The sequence below is a fragment of the Hippopotamus amphibius genome, chromosome 2, assembly GCF_030028045.1.
Source record: "Hippopotamus amphibius kiboko isolate mHipAmp2 chromosome 2, mHipAmp2.hap2, whole genome shotgun sequence".
Lineage (NCBI taxonomy): Eukaryota > Metazoa > Chordata > Mammalia > Artiodactyla > Hippopotamidae > Hippopotamus > Hippopotamus amphibius.
In genome coordinates, this window is record NC_080187.1 from 128943722 (window position 1) to 128971413 (window position 27692).

The 27692-nt window shown below is 37.5% G+C and overlaps 1 protein-coding gene across 5 annotated transcripts; it reads left to right on the forward strand.

Annotated features, from left to right (window-relative positions):
• Positions 1-414: 414 nt before the first annotated feature.
• ZNF484 (zinc finger protein 484) lies at positions 415-27692 on the forward strand. 5 transcript variants are annotated; one of them, XM_057725203.1, is made up of 7 exons: positions 415-530; positions 5574-5704; positions 7563-7616; positions 8681-8725; positions 17745-17871; positions 18145-18240; positions 23889-27692. In XM_057725203.1, exons 3-7 carry the CDS (start codon positions 7578-7580, stop codon positions 26204-26206), a joined length of 2625 nt encoding a protein of 874 aa, XP_057581186.1. In that variant the 5' UTR covers positions 415-530; positions 5574-5704; positions 7563-7577; the 3' UTR covers positions 26207-27692. The 5 variants fall into 5 exon arrangements, with proteins under 5 accessions (XP_057581186.1, XP_057581185.1, XP_057581187.1 ...); XM_057725201.1 differs by having other exon boundaries at positions 466-596; XM_057725202.1 differs by lacking the exon at positions 5574-5704 and having other exon boundaries at positions 422-530; positions 7566-7616.

Here is a 27692-nt window from a genome sequence, read left to right on the forward strand (position 1 = left end):
CTCAGGTTATGGTATCCCTTGGTAAATGCTGATAGGTGCTTGAATAGAATGTTTATTCTACTGTTTTGGGGGTGGGGTGTTTAATAATTGCTGATTAGATATTATTGTTTGATGGTGCTCGAACCCACAGGAGCAGGGGAAAGGCCTGGGACTGCTGCCGGTGACCGGCTCTGGCTGTTCCTGCCTTAATTCCCGGGTACATACCTCTGGTCCACCCTTCCTCCTGGCAACTCTTAACTACACAAGTCTACGCCACTTCAACATGGCCGCCCACAGTCCTCAGTGAGTACCTGGGCGCAGCCATATTGACATCAAATTTAAGCCGTTTAGAGACAGGCGGGGCTCAGCACGGCGCCATGTTGAATACTGGCAAGTTTTGGCAAAGAAGCCCCTGCCGAGCATGCGCACACCCAGGCGGCGCCTAAGGAATTCCTCAAGCACAGGGAGAGATCCAGAAAAAGGAAGTGGGTGCTGTTATAGTTCCTGCGATTAAACGACCACTGTCTTGACAGAGCGTGGGTGAGGGGCTGGTGAGTGCAGGGAGTTGCCGGGGGCTGAGTGAAGAGGTGTCTCTGATGTCGGGGAAGAACAATCGGGTCAGTGATGGAGGCGGTCAGTGGATGGAATAACGGGGTTGGTGTAGTCTTGAGGGTGGCTTTTCAGCGGATTGGTAGAGTCTGCAGGGTTTTAATGGTGGATCTGCGGCGATGCGGGGTGGGAGTGAGGAAGTCTATGATGGTGGATTCCCAGGCGGAGTGATGGGGTCTGTGGGAGCTTTGATGTTGGATCCGTGGGCGGATTCCTGGAGTCTGTGACGGGGAAGATAACTGTGGGGCCTGAGTAATGAGGGCTGGGGGCGGGGGAGGGATGCTAGATCTTCATTGATTGCCTCTCTTTTTTCTGCTTACTGGTTTGTGTCTATTTCTGATATTTTAAAAGTTGTGGACGGAAACAATAAATAATCATAATAGAAGTAGAAAAGAGTTTTATTTGAGCCACACTGAGGGCTGTTGCCCAGGAGACAGCTTCTCAGAAGGCTCTGAGGAACCGCTGGTTTGAAGCATGGCTTTCAGCACACTTATACCTTATCAGAACAAAGATCATAGCTCAAACATGACAGGAATATTCCTTCAAGGTTTTAAAAGAACCAGATTTAGTACGTATGCGAGACAGCAGGACCCTGGTGTCTAGGAAGGGGACGCCATAGGAAGGGAGTTATTTATTCTTATCTTTGAAGCATACTTCTTTAGTTTAATGGTTAGAGCAGATGTTCTATGTGTGTTCACACAAAGTTCAGGCTGAACCATGTATAAGCCAGAATGACTTCCCATACTCAATATGGAAAGTCATTCCCATTATCATTATCATGGTACACTTTGCTAGAGATGTAAAAAAATACATTGCCATGGGGTTGCATATGTATTTTCAATTTATCTTATTTTCATCCCTTCCATATCCAGATTAGTAGCTACTTTGTCATTCCTAATATTTATGTATCATTTTTCTTTCCCTTTTATATTATCAGGCATCTCAAGTTTATTGTATTGGTCATTTTGAAGTACCGATTGTGTTTATACTTTCTACTGTTTTTATATTAATTGTATCTTTTTCTTCATATTTTCTCTTTTTTTTTTCCATTTTGTGTAAATCGTCATTCTTTCCCTTATTTTCCCAGTTTTATACTGGATATGTTTTGGGGTATAAAGTTTCTTTTATATACATCTTTATTTTTGAAACGTATAATTTCAGGTTGATGTGCCACTTTGATCCTGAGTTGTTTCTTCATTTCCAAATTATTGATATGTTTTCATTGTTTATTTTTAATTTTATTGTATTGTCATAAACTATGGACTACAAAGTCTCAACTTTTAAAAATTTATCAAAATTTTCCTTGAAGGCAAGTTACACAAGTTATATTGAACTTTTTTCAGTGGTTATAAGAGAAAGTATATTTTCTGTTTGTGTGGTACAACATTCTCTTCATGTATATTAAATACAGCTTGTTAATATTTTTCAAGTCTTTCTCTTTCCTATTGTTGGTCTACTTGATTCATCATATTCTGAAAGAGATATAATAATAATCTCTCACTAATAATTCACTTTATGGGTCTATGCTTTTTTGCTAGTTTTATCTGTGTGTCTTTGTTGGAGAGGCATACATAAACCTAATGGTTAATGCATTTTGTATCTTTTTTTCATTTTTTGGGTGCTATTATTATAGGGTTCCTCTTTTCAACATAAAGCAATTTCAACTTTGAATTTCACTTTGATATTTATAGTGCTATCCCTGATTTTCACTTTCATTACATTTGGATGATTTACCTTTGCCCAGGGCTATATTTTATGTTTCTCTTTGTCTCATTGTTTAGGTTAACTACTTGTAATAGATACAGTTTGGTTTTTTCAAATCTAACCTATAACCGAGTCTTTGTTTATTTGTCAGTAGGATAGTTTTACCTTTTTAGTTTAGTGTAATAATGATTCACCTGATTTAATACTTTCCATTTTAATGTTTACTATTTATTTTAACTCATTATTTTCTAACTTTTTCATACTTTTATTGGATGGATGAAATTTCTGTTCATTGTTTCCATTCTACATCCCAGATAACTTCTGTCTTTTTCCTGAAATAGTTAAAAATGTTTTGTCATAGGGTAATATTATTAATTTTCCTTTTAATGGTCTCCTTATCACATCGTCATCATTGTCCTTTTTAATAATCATATATCTCTTGCAAAAATTATTACTGAACAGTTTTTTTTCTATTTGCTATTTCTCATCAGATTTATTTTACATTTATTTGGAGTAATTTTGTGGGTATTTTCCTCAGGTAATGATAAGAGATATTCTGCAAGTGCTTTTAGTTCTGAAAAGGTCTTTGCGTGGCCCTAGTAGAGAAGTGGTCCTTTTTTAAAATTTTATTTTATTTTTTTAAGGGATTAATTTTATTATTTATTTGTTTATTTTTGGCTGCATTGGGTCTTCGTTTCTGTGCATGGGCTTTCTCTATTTTTGGAGAGTGGGGGCTACTCCTCATTCCATGTGTCGGCTTCCCATTGTGGTGACTTCTCCTGTTGCGGAACACAGCCTCTAGGCACACGGGCTTCAGTAGTTGCAGCATGTGGGCTCAGTAGTTGTGGCTCGCAGGCTTTAGTGTGCAGGCTCAGTAGTTGTGGTGCACCAGCTTAGCTGCTCCGCGGCATGTGGAATCTTCCTGGACCAGAGCTAGAACCTGTGTCCCCTACATTGGCAGGCGGATTCTTAACCACTGTGCCACCAGGGAAGCCCCGAAAAGTGGTCCTTTAGGTGCTACTTCTGATGTTATTTATCTTTCATTACTGTGGTTGAGGCATCTTGATCTTCTTAATTCTTTCTCTATAAATAATCTGTTCTTTCACACATGCTTTAGATTTAGATGTGTTTTAGATTTAAAAATTTGTCTTTAAAAGTCAAGAATATTCCTAGATTTGTTCATTGATTGAGATCCAACCTGTGTGTGTGTCCGTGTATAAATTTGGCTAATGGTATAAGCCTAGTGAGTGGTGTGGTTAGTGGCAGGAGTCCGTGGGTGATTTCTCAGGGCCCATTGCAGGTGCAGGTGTGTCTGGAATTGGAGTTTGGGGATCACTGATGGAGATGCATGGTGGGTAGTGTGGACAAAGAACATTGCCTGCCACTTCAATAAACAAAAGATGTTGTGGCCATCAAGCCCTCAGCCACTGCAGCCACCCCCAACTGTGCACCCTGAGGGGAATTCTGAATGGCGGAAAACAGGATACTGGCCCTAGATAGTTAAGGTGCATGTCAAAGGAGTGATTTCAATGAGCCCAGACTCTTGCATCTTCCTATACGTGGAAAAGTGCTAAATTCATTAACTTGAGATGTCTGGATTTTCTTTAATTAACAGTAATCTTTTGATCACCTGGTTTTTGTCTTGTTTTACAAAAACTCCTATATATCCTGGCTCCTCCCTTAGCTCTTGGGAACAGTCCCTCAGAGCTATCTGAGGGGCTGTATCCTGAGCTTAGGTCCTCCGTAAGTCCACCAAATAAAAAATAATCCTCACCTTTTAGATTGTGCTTTTTTTTTCTTCAGTGGACAGTTGTGATAAAGGTATGGAGGCCCCCTATTGGTGCATGTGCTATTATGATATAATAAGAAATATACATTTTGGTTTTCATTCATCCACAGTTCCCAGCACATAGCTCTGAACACTTTTGTAATTTCCTAAGTGATAAGGGCTATAGGGACTTCTTTTGTTCCTGTCTCTTAAAATAGCACCAGAGGGATAAAGGTGAAATGAGTGGTTTTTTTGCTATAAATAATAAGTGCCTTTCAACCACACCTGAAGTGATGTTTGGAAAGCCTGTAGTGAGTCACTGGATGGGGGCTGATTGCCAGGGAACCAAGCAAGTTATTAGAGTTTTAAAACTTGAAACCCACTCCCTGGCTGGAGGTTGAATCAGTCAATGAGGGCCAGTTGTTTAATCAATCATCTGTACATAGTGGAGCCTCCATAAAAACCCAAAAGGATGGAGGTTGGAAAGTTTCTGGATTGAACACGCGGAGATTCTAGGAGAGCAGTGCACTCCTTCCAGCTATCTTACCACATGCATCTCTTCTACCTGGCTGTTTCTGAGTTATATTCTTTTATAATAAATTGGTAATCTAATAAGTAAAATATTTTCTTGAGTTCCATGAGCTGCTGTAACAGATTAATGGAGCCTGAGGAGGGGGTCATGGGAACCTCTGATTATAGCCAGTTGGTTAGAAGCACAAGTAACAACCTGAACTTGTGATTGGCATCTGAAGTTGGATGAGGACAGTCTTATAGGACTGAGCCCTTAATCTGTGTGATCCAATGTTAACTCTAAGTAGAAGGTGTCAGAATTGAGTTAAATTGTAGGACACCCAGCTGGTGGTGTAGAATTCCTTGGTTTGGGGACCCCTGCTCCCAACACACACACACACACACACACACAGTCACACATACACACACATTTGGTGGCCAGAAGTATTGAGAATAGAGGAAAAACACACAGGAGGAGTTTTTCCTTTTCAGGGCATCGGACTGATTGATGTAGCGCCAGCACCATGCGGTAGTGATGTTGGAGGCTGTGTGATCAGGGACTGTAGAATGAGTGATTGTGATCTCATGGACACAGCAGTGAGTGGTGGCATGAAGTAAGATCTTAGTTCCCTGCCCAGAAAGTAGACCTGGGTAGCCTGCATGAAAAACAAGAGTCCTAGCCACTAGACCAGTACGGGCTAAAAGCAAAGTTCCCCTGGCTTTGGCCCTGTTTGAAAGTGAGAATATTTCAAGGAGGCAAAAACTGTAAAACAGGTACAAAGTTTATTATTAGAGACACAGCACAGCATGTAGGAGAGCACACAGAGGAACAGTTTGTTTAGTTAAGACAGAAGCAAGGCAGAGATACACACCCAGAGACAAAGGGTGTGGGCGTCCTCCCTAATGAGCAGTGAAGTAAAGAGGTGGTTAAATAATTTATATTGGGCAGTTCTTCTGGGTCTTTGTTTACCTTTGACCAGTTATCTCACTTCTTTTTCCACAGCTGGCCTGCCCTAGGTCCCTCCCTCACATGTGTGGACGTCTTTCTGCCAAGATGGATTCTAGTGCAGAGGCCTATGGGAAGGTTGACACCACCTCCCTTTTTGACCTCTGAGGAGCCTTTCTGCACATGTGTAGTTGGGGAGATCTCCTTGACCTCAAAAATGAGAACTATGTGGTCTCTTTATTGTTTATCTGGGCAGGACTCAGCTCCTCTCTGCCCCTGCCATTACTGTTATATTAAAGTGTCCACTGGAGGCAAAGTGCCGTTGTTATTTCAATCTGGAAATGTAAACAGGAAGCTGGCTGTAAGTGTCTAGCCTGGAGCTCATCTATCTTCTGCCTCAGTTGGGGCCTGTGGGCAGCAGGACAAGGGAGCCAGTGATTCTGATGCATGAGTAATGGCTGCTGGGATGAGGTCCGTGGGCAGTGATTGACAGTTGGAGCAAGCAGGTTGAGGAGTGGGAGTGAGGAATTGAGTGCCAGGGTTGGTGACTTGAGGGTTTGGTGAAGTCAGATAATGTTTGATACAGTAATCGTGTTCTATGTGGATTACTGATTTTGTAATAATGGCAGTGATTAGTACTTAATGAGCACTTATGTGCCACACATGGGCTGAGAGCTTCTCAAGTCTTATAAACTCAGTTTGTTTATCTTAAAAGTATAAAGATGAGGAAACCGAGATTGAAATAAGTTCTTCAGATTGTCACAGCTAGAAGGTGGAAGACCTGGGATTCAAATGTACATTGATTTGGATTGGATTGGTAAGATTTAGAGGCTTGATCAGAGTCAGACTCCTGTTTTTGTTTTTTTGGGGAGCAAGACTGCTTCCCAGGTGATATCATGTACTTGATCAGGAGGCACATAATGTGTGGTTATCTGTTTTTGTGATGTGAGCAGCCATTGATGATTGTTTCTTAGGTCCATATTTCATTATGTGTGCAAAATGAACGTTTCCACTTCTACCATTCCTTCACATTGTGGACTTAAAAAAATGCATAATGTGAGAGTTGAGAGTTAAGTTTTATTGGGGGCAAAATGAGGACTATAACCCAGGAGAGGGTGTCTCATATAGCTCCGAGGAGCTGCTCTGAGAGGTAGGGGAAGGTTGGTACTATATATGATTTAAGTGAAGGGTGTACATGCAGTCAGACACACATTTTGGCAGAAGGTTGCTGCTAGTCACAGTGAGTGGATGTCTCTGTTAATGATTTTAATGCCTTTCTAGATATGAGGAGGTGCAAGAATTTGGGCTCATAAAATCTTCTCCTGAAAATATCTAATTATCTGAAGGCCTGTTCTGCCAGTTTTTGCCAGAGCACAGAGCACCTCATTCCTGATCGCCACCCTGAACTCCTTTCACGGGGTGTTGAAGGTCAACAGCTGCAGTGGTGACTTAACCCTTGTAGAGGCAGATGACAAGTGCCAATTTTTAGTTGGCAACTTGTAGCTGGAATAATTATATAAAGAGAAAAAGAGGAATTCCTTCATGAAGTGTTTGGTGATGCTTGACTCTCTTGCTTTTTTTTACAAGTTTCAAAAATAATGGTTCGATTCCCTAGTACTTTCCAAAGATGCTAGAGATGTTCTCTCTCTTGCTCTGGGTGGCAGATGCACAGGTGTGAAAAATAGGGGAAAATGCTGTGTACCTAATATTTATGTACTTTATATGTTATACCACACACAAGAAAATTAGCAAAGAAGTAACCAAAATGTTGTTTATATTAGAAAAGTATATTTAATAGAGATACTTCTAATATAAAAGTTAGAAGCAAAAATGTTAAAAGTCCATCATAAAAAGATATTGGGGGGGATAGGTCTAGGGTAAAAGGGACACAGTCCCCAATGTGAGCCTTGATTGGAATGTGCTTCCAACAAAACAGCAAGAAAAGGTGTTTCTGGGGTAATTGGGAATTTTGAATATGAGCTGAATATTAAAAAGTTAGAAATTGCTAATAATTTTCTCAGGCACGATAATTTTGATGTGATTATTTAGGCATGAAGTGTCATGACATCTGCAACTTTCAAATGGTTCAGCAAAAACCAGGTATATACACTAGTATATTCGTATATATGTATGCACTTACATGTAACTATATGTGTATAAAGAAAGATTAAACAAATTTGACAAAATAACTAATTGTTGAAACTAGATGGAAAGTATATGTGTATTTCTTGTCCTAATAATTCAACTCTTTATGTTAGAAAACTCATTAAAAAACTGGAAAACAATGGCTTCAGTCAGTGACAACTCAGGTCTTAAGCTTTGTTATTAACTAGAACTAAATCCACTTACTATAATTGTAGTGAAGAGAAAGTTTCCATTGACAGTTCTCTTTTCAAGAACTGTAAGTGGGAATTCCCTGGTTCTCCAGTGGTTAGGACTCGGCACTTTCACTGCCAGCGCCGGGTTCAATTCCTTTTCCGAGAACTAAGATCCTGCAAGCCTGGGCCAAAAAAAAAAAAAAAGAACTGTAAGCAAAGAGCAGTGAAAAAGCTAACATAACAGTCTCCCTTTTTGTCTTACTTGTGTGTAGATGTTCTCACTACTTGTGATGGGCTGGTCACAGAAGCTCAGAGCAAAATCATTAAAAAGTTACTTTGCTTTTTACTAGCAAATAAGAAGGATATAAGCATTCAAATTACCTATAATTTTACCATCACCCAAATATTATATCTATTAACATATTAGTGTATTTCCTTCCAGATGATTTTCTCTATGTGCATGAATGCATTCACGTATGTGTTCAATGAAAATGGACTCATACTGTTTGGTACATCTTTTTATTTTTACTTAGGATTTTAACATATTTTTCTACAATAGTTTAATTTTACATAACATCCTATCTATGGATGCCCTATAAAATATTTAAGCTGTTCTGTAATTATTGGGTACCAAGATGTTTCTAATCTTTTTTTGTTGTTATTAGCCATTCTGTGGTAAAACTCCTGCATTTAAATAGTTGTGCAACACAGGATGATTTTTTATGATGTAGTTCTAGAAATAAGTTTTGGGGTCACGTGCATGGACACTAAATGATGTATGTGTCCACGTGTGACATTGACACACTTCCTTCTCTCATCTGTCCCTCTGTCAATCTGTTTTCTCAGATCCCTGCCCCTTTCCCAGAAGAGCCAGAAATGATCAAGTCCCTGGTGAGTTCTTATTTGTTCATGTATTTATCTGTTGCTTTCTTTATTTTTTAGTGGATTTTAGGAGGCATCTATTAACCCATATAGTAAATGGACAGGTATAAATAAATGAAAACTAAGGTCAGAGAAAATAAAGAGATTATCAGCTCCAAGTCAAGCTTAGATTATAGGTATATGTGAGTTGCATGGTTCACACAGTTATGAACTTTGAACTATAAAATCATCTCCGATCTTCCTGAAAGACATAGCAATAATGGAAGTGAAATACATGGTTTATATTGTTGAAAAGTAATTTATTTCATCTATAGTATCTATTTCCTGCTTCTTGATGTTTGAGAAAATTTTTGATAGATTTTCAGATGAATGGAGACAGGACAGTGTCTTTAACAACTGTTAGAAGTACACTAACACGTTTTCTATAGTGACTTATAAAGCAGTGCTTCTTAACACTTGCACGTGACTTCAGATTCTGATTGAGTAAGACTGAGATTCCCACAGGGTGTTAGTGCTGCTGGTCCAAAGACCGCCTTGTGAAGCAAAGTTTTGAGTGAATGGATGCTGAATTTTGTCAGATGCTTTTTTCTGCATTTGTTGGCTTGGTCAGGTGATTTTCCTTTTTAGTTTATTGCTGCAATAGATTACAGTTGATTGATTTTCACATATTGAGCCAGCCTTGCAATCTCTGAGTAAACTACACTTGGTGATGACATACACTTCTTTTTATATGTTTGTATTTGCTGATATATTTTTTAAGGATTTTGTATCATGTTTAGGAGGGATATTGATCTGTTTTTTTTCTTTCATTGCTGTGTATGGAACGAAGTTCCAAAACCCCACTTGGCTTTTTTCTTTTTCCACACCACCCCATTGGCTTGTGAGGGGGCACTTCTGTTCAGCCAGGCAAGAGTAGGAATCTCAGCTGCCCACTGGGTCTTTGATGATGGCCATGGGATCAGGCCCAGAGTTTTTTGTTTGTTGGTTATGTTTGGCTGCAGCATGTTTTGTCTAAAAGCTTTTGGTCTTTCTAGATTGCCTCTTTCCTGGTCTCTTAGTTAGAGACAGCAGACTTTTCTTTGAGTTTTTTTATTGTGCCCTTGTTGGCATTTCTGGGTTGTAGGCTTTTCTAGTACTTGGTCAGGACTGTATGAGTCAGTAGACTTCAGAGAACTCATGCTGTGTAGTTCCTTGGTTCCTGAGGTCTGTAGAGAGTTTGCCTTTTTTTCTTTAAAATTTCAGTCTTCTTATTTGTTTTATGGGTAACGTCTATGGTTACTAGATGTACTTAGTGGGTGAATAGGGACAAAGCGCATCTACCCCATTTTTCCAGGAATCGAAGTCAGTTCATTGATTTTTTTTTTAAAAGGAGTTATTTATGTATTAAGCATAGTCTTTTTTTAAAATTTTGCTTACCTCTTTGTTCTTTGCATTTTAAATTTTTATTTTTTATTTTTTTTATCTTTATTGGACTATAATTGCTTTACAGTGTTGTGTTAGTTTCTGCTGTACAACAAAGTGAATCAGTTATATGTATACATATATCCCCTCCCTCATGAGCCTCCCTCCTACCCTCCCTATCCTACCCCTCTGGGTCATCACAAAGCACCGAACTGATCTCCCTGTGCTATACAGCAGCTTCCCACTAGCTATCTGTTTTACACATGGTAGTGTATATATATCAATGCTACCCTCTCAATTTGTCCCACCCTCCCCGTCCCACCCTGTGTCCACAACTCTGTTCTCTATGTCTGTGTCTCTATTCCTGCCCTGCCACTAGTTTCATCAGAACCATTTTTCTAGATTCCATATATATGCATTAGCATTCGGTATTAGTTTTTATCTTTCTGACTTACTTCATTCTATATGACAGACTCTAGGTCCATCCACATCACTACAAATGACTCAATTTCATTCCTTTTTATGGCTGAGTAATATTTCATGGTACATATATGTACCATGTCTTCTTTATCCATTCATCTGTTGATGGACATTTAGGTTGCGTCCAAGTCCTGGCTATTGTAAATAGTGCTGCAGTGAACTTTGGGGTGCCTGTGTCTTTTTGGATTATGGTTTTCTCAGGGTATATGCCCAGTAGTGGGATTGCTGGGCCATAAGATAGTTCTATTTTTAGTTTTTTAAGAAAGCTCCATACTGTTCTCCATAGTGTCTGTATCAATTTACATTCCCACCAACAGTGTAGGAGGGTTCCCTTTTCTCCACACCCTCTCCAGCATTTATTGTTTGTAGATTTTTTGATGATGGCCATTCTGACCAGTGTGAAGTGACACCTCGTTGTTTTGATTTGCATTTCTGTAATGATTAGTGATACTGAGTAAATATTTAATTTTGAATATCATGAAGATTATATATGTATTTACTAAGTCAGATAGTTGTTTGAGGCTTCATTTGAAGACAAAAAACAAAAAACCACCTGTCATCTGCTCTCTTATCCCTCAAATTCTAGCTTCTCAAAGGTAATCACATCACTCTGAACTCAATTGAACTAATTCTTTTAGTATTTACATTCCTATGTCTAAACCACACGTTTGTATTGGTACCTTTTGGTTTTCAGTTTTAGGTAGTATCTACTGACTTAGCACAATGGAAAATAAGGATTTAACTCTCTTTCAGACACTAAATGCTTCAACATTTATGTGCACATTTCTTCTCCTAATAATATAGATATATCATAATTTTGGGTAAATCAATAGGCTGTATTTATTATTATGATTATTTTAATTATATTCACAGCTGAATGATTTATATTACCTTTTATGCACTGTTTTTTGTTTTATCTGGAATTAATTATTCTTTAGTTTAATCATTTGTTTCATTTTCCGTATTTAAATCAATAATCCAACTCCATGTTCTTCCCAGGTATATAAATATCTTCTCAGTATGTTAAAATACATTAGATAATAACAGTAATCACAAGCATTAATATAGTGCTTACTGTATGCTGGGCACTGTGAACACTCTCTTTCTCTATTAACTGCTTTAATTACAACCCCTTTGAGATTTCTCTATCCTCATTTTGCAGAGAAAACTGAGAAGTTAAGTGATTTGCCCTGGGTCACAGTGCTAGTAAGTGTGGAAGCAGGAGTAAGACCCAAGCAATTTGGCTCCTAAATATAGGCTTTTTATTTCAGCTGTTGAAAGAAGCTTCCCTTGGAGTCTTTGACCTGCTCGAAGTCACTCTTTATTGGATACTCATCCACTGACTTAGGGTCTCCCTTTGCCTTGATACTAGGAATTCCTTTCATGTCTCTTAAGTATTGGATCTCTTGTTTTCTGGCTCTTTCTTGATTTATGCTTTCATTTTTAGAGAATATTATCCAGTAGCTCTCTAGAAAGTATTGTGTGGAAAATAAATTTTTTGAGACCTTGTGTGTCTAGAAATATTTTTATTTTACCCTCAGTAATTTCATAGCTAATTCTAGATTGTAAATCATTTTTACTCAGAAATTTTAAGCTGTTCTTTTTACTTTTACCATCCCATCTTTTCTTACTGGATGTGATAGGCAGAATAATAACCCCCTTAGGTATCCACATCCTAATCCCCAAAGCCTGTGAATATGTTACCTCACGTGGCAACAGCAACTTTGCAGATGTGATTAAGTTGAGGATTTTGAGATGGGGTGATTGTTCTGGGTTATCTGGGAGGGCCCAGTGTAATCACAGGGTCCTTATAAGTGAAAGAGGGAATCAAAGGGTCAGAGTCAAGGAGATATTTGAAGATGCTACTCTGATGGCTTTGAAGATAGAGGAAGGGACCATGAGCCTATTAGAAGTCAGATAAGACAAGGAAATTGCTTCTCCCTTATAGCCTCCAGAAGGAATGATCCAACACACTGATTTTCACCCAGTAAGACCTATTTTCAACTTCTGACTTCCAGAACTATAAGATAATAAATTTGTGTTAAGTTTGTGGCAATTTGTTGTAGCAGCGATAGGAAACCACTACAGATTTTGGTACCTGGAAGTGGAATGATGCTGTAATAAATACCAAAAAACGTCAGCTGGCTTTGGAATTTGGTAGTGGATAGAAACTGTAAAAATTTTGAAGAGTATAATAGCAAGAGCCTAGATTTCCTTGAACAGACTGGTAATAGAAATACGGATGCTACCTCTGCTAGAGGACTTAGAAGAAAGTGAGCACAGCAGGGAAAAACCTATATTCTTTTTAGAGAATATCTCAATTATTATAAACAGACTATTGATAGAAATATGGGTGTTAAAGATGCTGCTGGTGAAGACCCAGAAGAGAATGAGGAACATGTTCCTGGAAACTAGAGGAAAAGTACATCTCTGTTATATAGTGGCAGAAAGTTCAGCTGAATTTTGTCTTGTAGTTATGTGGAAAGCCGATTCGTCAGTGATGAATTTTCCTTTTTTTCTGAGATTTCCAGGCGAAAGGCTGAAGATGTAGCCTGGTTTCTTCTTCCTGCTTATGGTAAAATGTGAATGTTAAGAGATGAGGAAGACCTGATAAGCAAAAAGGAACTATACTTGATAATTTGGGAAATTTGGGGACTATCAAGATTCCAAAATGTGCTAAAATTAGTTTCACTGTAGGAAAGTATGTTCTTGAGAGAAAGTCAAAGGTGTGGATAGGTGCTTATACATTTTTGTAGGTTTTTAGGTATTTAGCAGAATGAATAGGGTAGAATGCATTTAACTTTTTTTTTTTTGAACTGGAAGTCTACTGTTAACTTGATTGTTTATTTACATTTAATGCAATTACTGATATATTTGAATTTATATCCAGTTTTAGCAGTTTTGTATTTAAACCATCTGTTTAATATTATTTTTCCATTCCTTTCTTGACTTTTTTTTTTAAATTTATTTATTTATTGGCTGTGTTGGGTCTTCATTGCTGCACATAGGCTTTCTATAGCTGTGGCGAGCAGGGGCTACTCTTCATTGTGGTGTGCGGGCTCCTCATTGCTGTGGCTTCTCTTGTTTCAGAGCATGGGCTCTAGGCGTATGGGCTTTGGTAGTTGCGGCACATGGGCTCAATAGTTGTGGCACACAGGCTTAGCTGCTCTGCAGCATGTGGGGTCCTCCTGGATAAGGGCTCAAACCTATGTCCCCTGCATTGGCAGCTGGATTCTCAACCACTGCGCCTCCTGGGATGTCCCTTGACTTTCTTTTAGATAGTCAAAATTTAAATTTTTATTTTGTTAACTTGTTTGTTATGCATTCTTTTTTTTTCCCTAGATATTACAATATCCATCTTTAACTCACTATCTTACCCACTTCTCAGTAGATACAAAGCACCTTGATTCCATTTACTGCCTCTCATTTTTACATCATTATTTTTATGCATTTAAATTCCACATATATTTTAAGCTTCACAAGGTATTACTGTTACTGTTTTTGCATAGTCAGAATTTATAGTTTTGTAGCATGGGATCTGAGAAACCTCTTGCATCTTTGAGGTGATGTCATTCACCATTACCTTTTCAAATTTTGCTTCTGCATCATATTCTCCCTCTTTATCTTCTCAGACTACAATATGTTACTCCTTTTCACTGTGTCATATATGTGATACATCACATGCCGTTGTATTTATTTTTATTAAAAAGAAACCGGTGTTTTGGTTAGGATATTTTCTGTTTGTTTGTCTTCCGTTTCAGTAATTCTGTATTCTGCTATTAAACCTCTCTCAGTTCTTAATTTTAGATTCTGAATTTTTCAATTTTTCAATTTTCATTTGATTTTTTATTACAAGTCCCATTTCTCTAATGAAATTCTCCATCTTCTCATCCAACTCCAAAGCCCTGTATGACTGTTTGTTTTGAATTTTTTTCCTCTGGTTTTGGATATTTGACTTTTTTTTTTGACAGGCAGAGGATTTCTTTTATTATATCAAAACATGTATAAAGCATTGTAGAGGATCTGGATTATGGTATCTTTCTCAATAGAAGATTCCTCTTTCCCTAGGCAGGTAGGGTGGAGGGTGAACATCTTTATCCAGTCCGGCACAGTGTTGTACTGAATCAAGGCTGAGTTGAAGCCCTAATAATAAGTCTACCTTTGGTTCACTCTGGCCATCCAGGATTTTCAGCTGAGAGCCCAGTTTGTCCTCTGATAGACACTAACTCTGTTTTCTTACCAGACTACTAAAATTTTGCTTTGCTTTTCAGAGGCTGTCTGCTTATGTTTTTAGTCGTCTGCCCATAGAGCCCTAGAATTTGGCAGATATCTTGAGGGGAAAACTGACCATGTGTTTGAGTTCTGGTTTCTCTGTCACCCAACTGTAGCCTTTTACTGGCTCAAAGTTGGATTTTCGTCTTTTTCCACAGCAAGAATTGGCAAATACTCCCAGTGTAAAAGTGGCCACGTGCATCAACTTAAGTCTTCAATGTTCTCTTAGCACCTAACAAGCTTCCAGTACTTCCAAACAGAGGATGTCGGTATTTCATCTGGCATTTATAGTTCTTCTTGGAAGAAACACTAGACTGCCACAGACTATTGTATGCCATCTGGATATGACAGTGCCTCAAAAGGGTCTCCTCACATACCATATGTATTGCCTATTTAAAGTGTACATTCAATGGTCATGGAGTTGTGCAACCTTTATCACAGTTTTAGAACATTTTCTTTCCCTCCTCACTCCAAGCTGGTACCTTTTAGCTGTCACCCTCCACATCCTTCTATTTCCCCTAGCCCTGGGCAGCCAGTAACCTTTTTGTCTCAATAGATTTGCCTTTTATGGACATCTCATATAAATGGAATCATATAATATGTGGTCTTTTGTGAATGGCTTCTTTTACTTAGCATAGTATTTTCAAGATAAACCCACACTGTAGCATAAATCAGTACTTCATTCCTTTTTGTGGCTGAATAACCTCTTGTATGGGTATACCACATTTTAAAATGCATCATTAGTTGACAGACATCGGGTTGGTTCTATTTTTGACTATTAAGAATAATGCTACTATGAACAGTCCTGTACAAGTTTTATGTGGATAAATGTTTTTATTTCTATTGGGTATGCACCTAGAAGTGGAACTGTTGGGTCATTTTATTCCTTTTGAGTAAGTGCCAAACTGTTTTACAAAGTGACTGCACCATTTTACATTCCTACCTGTACTGTAGGTGGGTTCCAATTTCTCCACTTCCTCAGTAACACATTATTATGTGTCTTTTTTTTTTATTATTATAGCCATCCTAATGGGTGTATTTTCCTGATGACTGACTAATGATTTGAGCATTTTTTAAAATGTCAGAAAGCAAATTTTAATTTCATTTATTATTTTGCTACAAAATAATAATAAAAATACGAATAGGTACAAACAGAGCATTTTTAAAATTATAATCATCTTGGTGAATTTGAAGGGGTAGCTCTTTGATTTGAATTTCAATATCCCTTATGACTGAAGATATTGAGAACCTCTCATGTGCTTTTTGGCCATTTGTGTATCTTTTTTGGAGACATGTATATTCAGATTCTTGGTTCATTTTTAATTGGGTCATTTATCTTTTTATTGAGTTGTAAGAGTTTCCCTTATCAGATATATAATTGCAAACATTTTCTCCCAGTCTTTGTGTTGTCTTTTCACTCTCTTTTTTTAAAAGTAAACATTTTGTTTGCTTGTTTTGAAGGTGTCACATGGCATGCGGGATCTTAGTTCCCTGACTAGGGATCGAACCCGCACCCCATGCAGTGGAAGTGCAGAGACCTAACCACTGGACCACCAGGGAATTCCCCCTGTCTTTTCACTTTCTTGATGGCATCCTTTTTTTTTTAATTTGACTTAATTTTATTGCTTCTTGTATTATCCCGTTTCTATTTTCTGCTGTAATAAACTTCACACTCATTTATTTTCTCACAGGTCTGGAAGTCAGAAGGCCAAAGTCAAGTTGCCTGCTCTCCCAGGCTCTCTTTTTTTTTTTGGCTGTGTTGGGTCTTTGTTGCTGTGTGCAGACTTTCTCTAGTTGTGGCGAGAGGGGGCTACTCTTCGTTGCAGTGCTCAGGCTTCTCATTTCAGTGGCTTCTCTTGTTGCGGAGCACAGGCTCTAGGAACATGGGCTTCAGTAGTTGCAGCACACGGGCTTGGTAGTTTTGGCTCCTGGGCTTAGTTGCTCCTCAGCATGTAGGTTCTTCCCGGACCAGGGATTGAACCTGTGTCCCCTGCATTGGCAGGCAGATTCTTAACTGCTGCCCAACCAGGAAAGTCCTTGATGGTATCCTTTTAGGCACAAGGTTTTTAATTTTGATAAAGTCCAATTTATTTTTTTCTTTGGTTGCTTGTGCTTTTGACTTTATGTCTAAGAAATCATTGACAAAACCAATGTCACAAAGATTTACCCTTTTTAGCTAAAACTTAAGAACATATAGGTCTTTTGATCCATTTTGAGTTAATTTTTTTAATATGGCATGAGGTAGGAGTCCAAGCTCATTTTTTTTTTTTTTCGCATGTGGATGTCCACTTATCCTAGCACTATTTGTTGAAAAGACTATTTTTCCCTTTTTAAATCGTTTTGACACCAGTGTTGAATTATCAGTTTACCATAAATATGAGGGTTTATTTTTGGATTCTTAGTTACATCCCATTGTCTATACTTATGTGAATACCATACAGTTTTTTTGGGGGAAAAAAGCCCATTTTATTTATCTTTCTTTTAAAGAAAGAATTGACTTAGTAGATTGATGAGTGCAAAGTGAAAGCTGGAGATATTTTCTAAGTGAAGTGCTAGTAAAATATGGTGTACGTAGAAAAGAATGCACAAATCATGTTTGCAGCTTGATGAGTTTCACAGCTTATTCTTTTGTAACCAACACACAGATAGAGACAAGACAAAACAAAACCCCAGAATATTATCAGAACCACAGAAAGAATGGCATGATACTTTTAATATTTATTTTTTCCTTGAAATAATAATGTAAAATTTAGGTATTTAGTGGGAATCTTATATGTTGAATCATGTTAAAAATTATTAAAAATAAGTTTCTAAATATCTTTTTCCTGTCCTGTAATCCTGATCCTTTACATTGAATAAGCATGTGTTTTTCCAGGGATCAGTGTCTTTCAAGGATATAACTGTAGACTTCAGCAGGGAGGAGTGGCAACAATTGGACCTTTCTCAGAAAAGTCTATACAGGGATGTAATGCTGGAAAACTACTTCAACTTGATCTCAGTAGGTAAGCACAGCTCTTCTGGTTAAGGCTGTACCTAATTGAGTGTATTTTCTTTCTCAGTGGAATTTCTGAAATTCGTGGGATTTCTGAGGTATGTGAGATTTCTAAAGACTGCAGGACATCTGAAGTGTGTAATAGTTTTGTCCTTATTTTGTCCTATATTCTTAACAATATTATGAATATACCTCTGTTCCCCATGAACTTTTCTGGAAAGTAAATGGAATGCCTCATTGTATGACCTCTGAAATCAAGTCTTCTATCATTTCCTATTATTAGGGTGTCAGGTTCCCAAACCAGAAGTCATTTTCAACTTGGAGTGGGGAGAAGAGCCATGTGTGTTGGATGGTGAAATCTCAAGCCAGAGCTGTCTAGGTGAGTAGGAAACAAAAAGCATAGGAGACAGTGCCGTTGCACTGGCAGTGGTACTACAGCTGCACTGGCAGTGGTACTACAGCTGTACTGGCAGAGGCTGGCGACTTTGAAGTGCTGTTAATATGATGTTTCTCTAACATTCTGAACTTTTGGATAGAGTTGATATTGGCCCCTTGGACATCTAAATGCCATCCCTACTTAAGGCCCCTTCCAATATCAGTGTCTTCTTTGCTTGACTTTTTAGGAGGGATGTGCTACATTGGATTTAGGATCCTGCTTTTTTGCTTTTTCTCCCTTTTTATAGCATTTTTTATTCTTTTTACCTCCATCAAGGTCTTAAATCCTTTTCTTACACATTCGGGGACTCATAGAGTTGCCTTTTAAAAAAATTACTGTGGGTCACACTCCTGCTGATTTTTTTCATTTTCTTTCATTTCCCTTAGTGCTTCAGAATTGTTATCTAGAGATGGCCTTATTATATATATCATCTCCCATGCCTCTCCTCCAACTGTTGACTTTGAGGGCACCATTACCTACATTTGGAGACAGCTTTTTGTTTTGTGTAACATTAGTAATTAAGCTTCCTGAGATTTTCTTCCTACCTGGCTAGTGTAACACGACACTGACTTGGTCTTTCTGATTAATTTATTAATTTTGATGTTTTACAAAAAATTTTTGTACCTTGTGTGCAGAAAGTTGAGTAAATTCTGGTCCTCAGTTTGTAGTCAATATATTCATCACTTTGTTTAAGCTCCCTTATTTTATTTCTTTTACAATTTTTTGGGGGGGGGCCACATCCCACAGCATGCAAGATCTTAGTTCCCTGACCAGGGATTGAACCCGTGCCCCCTGCAGTAGAAGCACAGCGTCCTAACCACTGGATGGCCAGGGAATTCCCTATTTTACAAAATTTTTTAGAATGTTAATCTTACTTCTTTATTTATCCCTTTTAATCCTCACTCCCTACTCGTTTTTATTCTTCCCAGAGGCAACTGCTCTCTTATATTTGATATGTTTGCAATCTATCCTTGAATTTGTGGGGTATTTGTAAAATTTAAATTGTTGGTCATTTTAATTTATAGAAATGGTACTGTGCTATATGTCCTACTCAGTTTCTTATTTTTTTCCTCTCAGCTCTAAATTGGTTCATGTTCCGTGTGTTTTTCTAGTTCATTGCTTCTAACTGATGCATACATTCCATAGTGTGTGTATATGTCCAGCTTTCTAGCTACTACAACTAGTACTGTAATAAATTTCCTCATGAACTATTCTTATAGAATAAGAAATAAGAATTTCTTGAGGATGAGTAGTGGGATTGTTTTATTACTGAGTATACTAATACTTTATTTCACGAAACATAACCACATTGTTTTCTAGATTGGACGTATTAGTCTACAGTCCCCTGAACATACAAGGGCAACAGTTTCTCCACATCCCTGCGCATATTTCTAATAATTTCTCATTAGGTGGCTAATCTAATGGATTTTAATTTCTAACTATGATTTTAATTTGTGTTTCTCTAATAACAAAATATTTTGAACATCTTATCATGTACCTTGTAATAGATTCTGACTTCATTTTTGGTGTTTGACTGCTGACACCTTCTAAACTTCCACACTCTCTCTTCACCTTTTGCCCCACATCTGGGCAAACAGACAAGAAAGCCCAAGTGCTTTCCATTGGTGCTAGTGGGGAGTTGCACTGCATCAGTCAGTTTAGCCCCACCTCCCAACCACCATAAGAAACCCAAGGTGGTTTCCTTTTCTTGCTCTTAAGCCACTTCTGGACTTGCTTGGGAGCTCTCCCTTTAAAAGCTTCATTATGTGAGTAACAGACCTTTCCATACCTTGTTGGTATGTGTGTCAAACCATCACTCTTGACATCTGAACCAGATTGGGAGTGGGAGTCCCTTCCTCCTCTGCAGGTGACTTACCAGTTGATGTAGTAAGCAAGATCTTTAGATGATGACCACCACCAAGGGGGTCTTTCTTCTCTTGTTCTCTGGCTTCACTGCCTGCTGGTGAGTGTACACTTTGAGCTGTGCTACTTTATGCTGCATTTGCTGAGTCCCACATGTCTCTGTCATACATTTAACTGATTGAAGTTGGACATTATAGTTGGCATTTTGGGGCAGATGTAAAGGACTAGGCCCTCCTTAAAGTGGCCCAGACCTGTGTGTCTCTGAGTCATGTGTCTCAGTTCTGGCACAAGCCATGACTGATGCCAGAATCAGAGGAATAAGTCTTAATCTGTCACTGTTGGTTGTGTGTCTCAAGCAGGCATTGGCCCCCATGGTGTAGAGCTTTCAGGGGAACAGCTGATACCTTACACATGTAAGGGCCCATCCGGTGGCTACTTTTGTGGAGGAAGAGCAGTTACAACACAGCGTGCTAAAAGTGGATGGCGTATCTTTCAAAATTTTGTCATATTTTATTGTGCTTTTTGCTTTTCCCTGTGACTCATCTTCTCAAACAATTCTTTAGGCTCTTTCTATTTCTATTAATTTTTCTCTTTTAGAAAATGTCATTTAGATGCCCTCCTCCTTTTACTTTCCAGCGATATCACCAAAACCATGTCTATATTTACTCATACCTAGATTATTCTAACCCTATTTGGATATGCTGGTTCCTTTTTTTTTTTTTTTTCTTTTAACTTTTTTCTTAGATGATAGTGATTAAAATATTTATCTTGTCATAACTATATGGTGCAAAATATTATCTAACATGACAAATTCTTCTCTCAATGGGTTTATAAGCTAAAGGAAGAACATGCCTTGTATTTGCAATTCATATTTATCTCTGTTTAGTTTCTATCATCATGTTTACTTAATTGTAACATTTTCTTTAATGATCCCCTGCATCTGACCCTTTATTTTCTGCTCCATCTGCCTATTCAGATAATCCACATACTTATACTTTGCTCTCAGATTTCACTTACTCCTTGAATTGGACCTAACTATTACAGCATACATTGCTTTTTCCCTTTTCTAATTCTTCAACCCACAGAAACTCAGAGAAAATGACATTAATCTGTGTGATAACTCAATCGTTTACTTCTTGTTTTTAAATGTTTCCCTAGAGGATATTTAGTGAAATTAAATTCTTTAATTTATGTGATAGGCAGAGGAGATTACTTTGCTCTATTTCAGAGGGATTTGAAAATTTTTTCTGCTAGGAGTAATTCAAAAGGCCAGTAATTGTAATTGGAAGGGGAAGATAACTGCAAGAAATGTTTAAAATGTCAGCCTTTGAGCATTAACCATTTGTTATTGTGCACGCCGATGCCAATCAAATATGACTATGAAAGGCTCAGAATATCTGTGTTTGTTTTTAATTAAAACAAAAGAGAGCCTTCCTAGAGTTGTGCTGAGAACCTTCCTAGAGTTGTGCTGAGATTTGAGATTCATTTTCAGAGCATAGAACCCTAAATGATGCATGAAGAAAATGAATTTTGAATAGAAACAGAGGATCAGAAAAAGGAAGCTTAATGGGGAAAAGGAGAAGAATACATATTTGGATTCAGTAATAAAACAGACTTTAGTGACTGGTGGAAAGATAGCTTGCATACATTCATTTTATTGGCCTGAATTATGACTCTGTATTTTATTGAATGAGTAATTCAATGTGTGGTGGAGGAGTTATGAATAAACTTTTTACCACAGGAGCAAATTTTTTACACTGAGCATTTTTGGTAATAATGTAAATGTTGTCAGGCATAGCAATGGGTTTGTAAGCTAAATAAAGTGAAAGATTGCAAAAGTTGAAAATCCATGTTTAGGAATCCAGTATTAGAGGATTAATCCTCAGGATTAATGAAAGCCATTAATGTATATGAGTAAAAATGTAATATAAAAGTTGAAGAATGTGTTTGTGGACATTACAAGGCCCTAGAGATAGAATGAAATGAATATGAGGTTAGATTTTTTTATATTCAAGAATAATCTAATTTTTATATAAATATTTACCGAGAATCTAGTATGTCTTATACACTATTCCAGAATTTGGAACATTAGTTATTGTTGTTTTTTTAAAATTAATTAATTAATTTATTTTTTGAGGTACACCAAGTTCAATCATCTGTATTTGTACTGGTTATTCTTATTTGGGGAAAGAATGGTATATTGGAGTAAAATCAAGCTCCTGTCACTGAATGACCCCAAGAAACAGTGACTTAGCATAAACATTGACCCATCACATGACAGTTCCAAAGTGAGTGGTCCAGGTCTGCCAAGCCACTCTGCTCCCAATGCCTGTTTAGGGACAAAGTTTCTAGAAAGTCATTGCTCCATCATCTCCTAGAGCAGGGGTTGACAAACATTTTCTGTAAAGGCCCAGAGGTCAATATTTTAGGCTTTGTGAGCCATGTGATTGCTGTCATAACTACTCCATTTTGTTGTTGAAGCCCCAAAACATCTAAAGACAGTACATCAGTGAGTGGAAGTGGCTGTGCTCCAATAAAAACTTTATGGACGTGGAAATTTGAATCTCATATAATTTTCATGTACCATGAAGTATTATTTTTCTTTTGCTTTTTTTAACCATTCAAAACTGTAAAATCCATTCTTAGCTTTTGGGTAGAGGCCTGGATTTAGCCTGAGGGCTCTAGTTTTCTGATCTCTGCCTTTGGCATTGCCAGCTGCAAGTCTGGAATATAGCCAGTGAGAAGAGAAGAGGGTTATGGGAGACATACCCACTTCCTTAAAACCTTGGCCTGATTACAACAAATATAATTTTTATGCCATCTGATTGGTGATAACTGAATTACTTGGATTTACCTAATGACAAATGAGGCTGCACAGACTTATTGTTTTGAGGCAGACACATGCTTGGCTACAAGGTTAATACTATTGAAGGAAGGGGACAGATTTTGATGGACAACTTTCAGTCTCTGCTTCAGAGCTGGCCATTTTTGCTGTTACATTCTTCCTATTAGGTGTATGTCTCTGCACCCCAAACCAGGCATAAAAAATTGAATCATGGACATACATGTTTGTAATGGTAAAGCTAATTCAGGATGACTGAGGCTACAGTAGTTTTCTGTACATAAATAAGTTGGTGTTTAGGGCACAGTGGTTAATTGGTAAAAGAGAAAGCAGAGAGATTAGGATTTATAGATGAAGGATAATAAGAACCTAGACTCAGAAATACTTGTTTAAGCCACATAATCTGTCACTTTGTTCTTTTGACACCTTATTATGTAGTTCTGCTACATGCACAGAACCGGTGTACTTCAGTTTGAATCTTATCTTCCCCAATTACTTAAACGTTTGATTTGGGCATACTACTTAACTCTTCTATGACTCAGTTTCGTCCTCTGTAAAATAGGGACTATAATAACACCAACAGCAAAAGGTTGTGATGATGTGTAAATGAGTTAGAACTTAGAATAATGCCTGGCGCATCTAAATGCTATTGTTTATCAGACAGTAAATGTAATGTGAGCGCTTATTTTATTATTGCATACTATTACATATAAAGAGATTACTGCACATATGTTTATTCACATTTTATATATTTACCTGTATTTATTATTATGTTTATATAAACCTCTCCCATTTCTCTGTGTTCACCCTGTATCCACTCTATGTATCATTCCTTCTGTGTTATGCTAACTGTTCTTTGTGTGTTTTCTTTTATTTTATTTCTTAGATCAGGGTATTGATTTTGAAACATCACAACAGGAAATGTCTGAAGAAGTTTCAATCCAGCCAAAGAGAATTAATCTCTTCACAAGAGATGACCTATATTGCATTTTAGAAGAATTGTGGCAAGATGATGAACAGACAGGGAGATGTGAGGAAAACCAGAGCAAACATTTAAGTCATGTCACCGTCATCAACAAGGATACGCTAGCTAATGAGGGGAACTGTGAATATAATAAAGACAGGAAAATATTTCATGTAAACACATACCTTGTTCCTTCAAGAAGAATACTCCATAACTATGACTCATTTCAAAAGAGTTTGAAGCCCATTGTAAGCTTATGTAATTATAATGGAAACAATGCAACAGAAAATTTTGATAAGATTATTGGATTTGGTAATGTTTTCACTCATATGAATTCTCATACAGAAATAAATGCTTGTGAATATAATCAATGTAAGAAACTTCTAAGTCATAAGCAAGCTCTCATTCAACATCAAAAAATTCATACTGGGGAGAACATCTATTTATTTTCTGATTGTGTAAAACTTTCCACTCATCAGTCACGCCTTTTTGCACATCAAAGGATTTATACTGAAGAGAAACATCATGAGTGCAGCAAATGTGAGACAGTCTTCATTCGAAAGTCCCAATTTGCTGTACCTCAGGTTTATACAAGAGAGAAGCCCTGTATATGTGCTGAATATGGGAAGGACTTTTCCCTCAACTCAAACCATGAGAAAACTCTTCACACTAAGGAGACTGACTATAAATGCAGTCCACATGGAAAAGCCTTTATCCAGAAGTCAGATCTGTCCAGACATCAGAGAATTCATACTGGAGGGAAAAAACCCTATAACTATAGTGAATGTGGGAAAAATGTCTCTCAGAATTCAAACCTCAATACACATAAAAAAGTTCATACTGGCGAGAAACACTTTGAATGTACTGAATGTGGAAAAGCTTTCACAAGGAAATCAACACTAAGTATGCATCAGAAAATTCATACAGGAGAAAAACCCTATGTATGTACTGAATGTGGAAAAGCCTTTATACGGAAATCACATTTTATTACGCATGAGAGAATTCACACTGGAGAGAAACCTTATGAATGCAGTGACTGTGGGAAATCCTTTATAAAGAAGTCACAACTCCATGTGCATCAGCGAGTTCACACAGGGGAGAATCCCTTTATATGTTCAGCGTGTGGGAAGGTCTTCACCCACAAAACAAATCTCATTATACACCAGAAAATTCATACTGGTGAGAGACCCTATATATGTACTGAATGTGGGAAGGCCTTTACTGACAGGTCAAATCTCATTAAACACCAAAAAATTCATACTGGAGAGAAACCCTATAAATGCAATGACTGTGGAAAATCATTCACCTGGAAGTCACGGCTCAGGATACATCAGAAATGTCATACTGGAGAGAGACATTATGAATGCAGTGAATGTGGGAAAACATTTATTCAGAAGTCAACACTGAGCATGCACCAGAGAATTCATAAAGGAGAAAAACCCTATGTTTGCACTGAATGTGGGAAGGCCTTCTTCCATAAGTCACATTTTATTACACATGAAAGAATTCATACTGGAGAGAAACCTTACGAATGCAATGATTGCAGGAAATCCTTCACAAAGAAATCACAACTTCATGTACATCAGCAAATTCACACAGGAGAGAAACCCTACAGATGTGCTGAATGTGGAAAGGCTTTCACTGACAGATCAAATCTCTTTACACACCAGAAAATTCATACTGGTGAGAAACCCTATAAATGTAATGACTGTGGAAAAGCCTTCACTCGGAAGTCAGGCCTTCATATACATCAGCAGTCTCACACTGGAGAAAGACATCATGAATGCACTGAATGTGGGAAAGCCTTTGCAAGAAAATCAACACTAATTATGCATCAGAGAATTCATACAGGAGAGAAACCTTATATTTGTACTGAATGTGGGAAGTCCTTCATCCAGAAGTCACACTTAAATCGACATCGGAGAATTCATACTGGAGAGAAACCCTATGAATGCAGTGACTGTGGGAAGGCCTTTATTAAGAAGTCACAACTCCTTGAACATCATCGAATTCACACAGGAGAGAAACCATATACGTGTGCTGAATGTGGAAAGGCCTTCACCATCAGATCAAATCTTATTAAACACCAGAAAATTCATACTAAACAGAAACCCTATAAATGTAGTGACTTTAGGAAAGCCTTCAACTGGAAAGCACAACTCAGTACACATCAGAAATCTGATACTGGGAAAGTAGAATGCTCAGTGCCACAGTCATGGTGTGGGGATACAAAGTTGTGAGGAGCTATAGCTTGACTAAGGAGCAAGAGGTAACCAAAATCAACTTTCCTCTATCTAGTCAGAAGTATGAATATCTGGATCTCATGGCTGACATCCAATTTTTTACATATGGGAAGATACTTTGGAGAAAGTGTTTAAGCAGTGTTTAATGGCCATGCTTGGTTACTTTACAGATACTGGGATTGTCAAGCCCCAGTACACATGCAAGGAGATGACTTGGCAATCTTCCTTGTTTCACACTTTGGATAAGCAGCTTTATAAATCAGGGCTATTCAGTTTTTCATGCTCTGCATAGCAAAAATATTCAATGTTGACCAAAGGAATTTCTTAAATGAATAGAGTTCTAAGAAAATTTTCATTGTTCAAGCACCCCTAAGGACACTGAAATCAAAGCAACAGTATAGACAATTCAGGTCTATAATGAAGAGAAGCTAGAAGTTTTTGTTGACATTAAAGACACAAAGAAGGACTCTACTTTTTCTTTTCTTTGGGAATTCACTATTATTTATTGTTTATAATGTTTATTAGTGTGTGGAAATTTGGATTAATAAATTTTAAATTTACAATTTGACTTTGAGAGTGGCAAATCAGAACCACAGACTTATCTGAGTATTCACAGGCATCTTTAGGTAACCAGTATGTTCTCATGTTTACTAATTTGCTGCCGTGGCAGCTGGTAACTGTTGCCCAAGAGGTATAGATTGCTCCCAGCCTGTATCCCAGAAGTGATCAGTGATGTAAGCCACAGCTCCAGAGACCACCTGTCACACAAGAAGTGGCCCTGAGATCATGGAATTTAGCCACAAGTTGCAGATTTAGCACTCTGGATTCTCAGCGTCTTCCACAGAAACCTCTACGTTTTACTGATATCTGTTTGAAAAGGAGACAAATTAAGAAAATGAGTTTTAAAACCTAGAATTCTTTCCTTCAAATTTTGTTAGTGTATTCTCTTCATATTTATTATTACATACTAGGTTACTATGAGACAATTTTCTTGCATTTGAGCTTGTATTCCTAGAAGATAGTTGCACATTTGGAAAAGTACCCCTATCTCCTTTCAGTCTCTACAGATTAATCTTAATCAATTGTGTTTTCAAATCCTTTATATTCTTAAACTTTTTTTGGTCTTTTATTCTTTCAGATAGTAAAAGAAGTATGTTCTACTCTTCCAGAATAATTGTGTATTTGTTTCTCCTTTAGAGCTACCAATTTTTGTTTTATATATTTTAAGTCTTTGTTTTTACATACGTTCACATTTAGAATTGTTGTACTCTTTCTGCTTAATTTTACCTTAATCATGATATGTCCGTTTTTATCTATAGTGATGCGTTTTTCTCAACTTACTATGTAAGGTATTAATACAATATGCATACGTCACTTATGCATGTAATTACATTACACAAGGCTAATGTAAATTAGTATACCACTTTCTGGATAAGATGAACACTTAGAACATTAGCTATGTTTATTTCCTTTTTGACTTGTA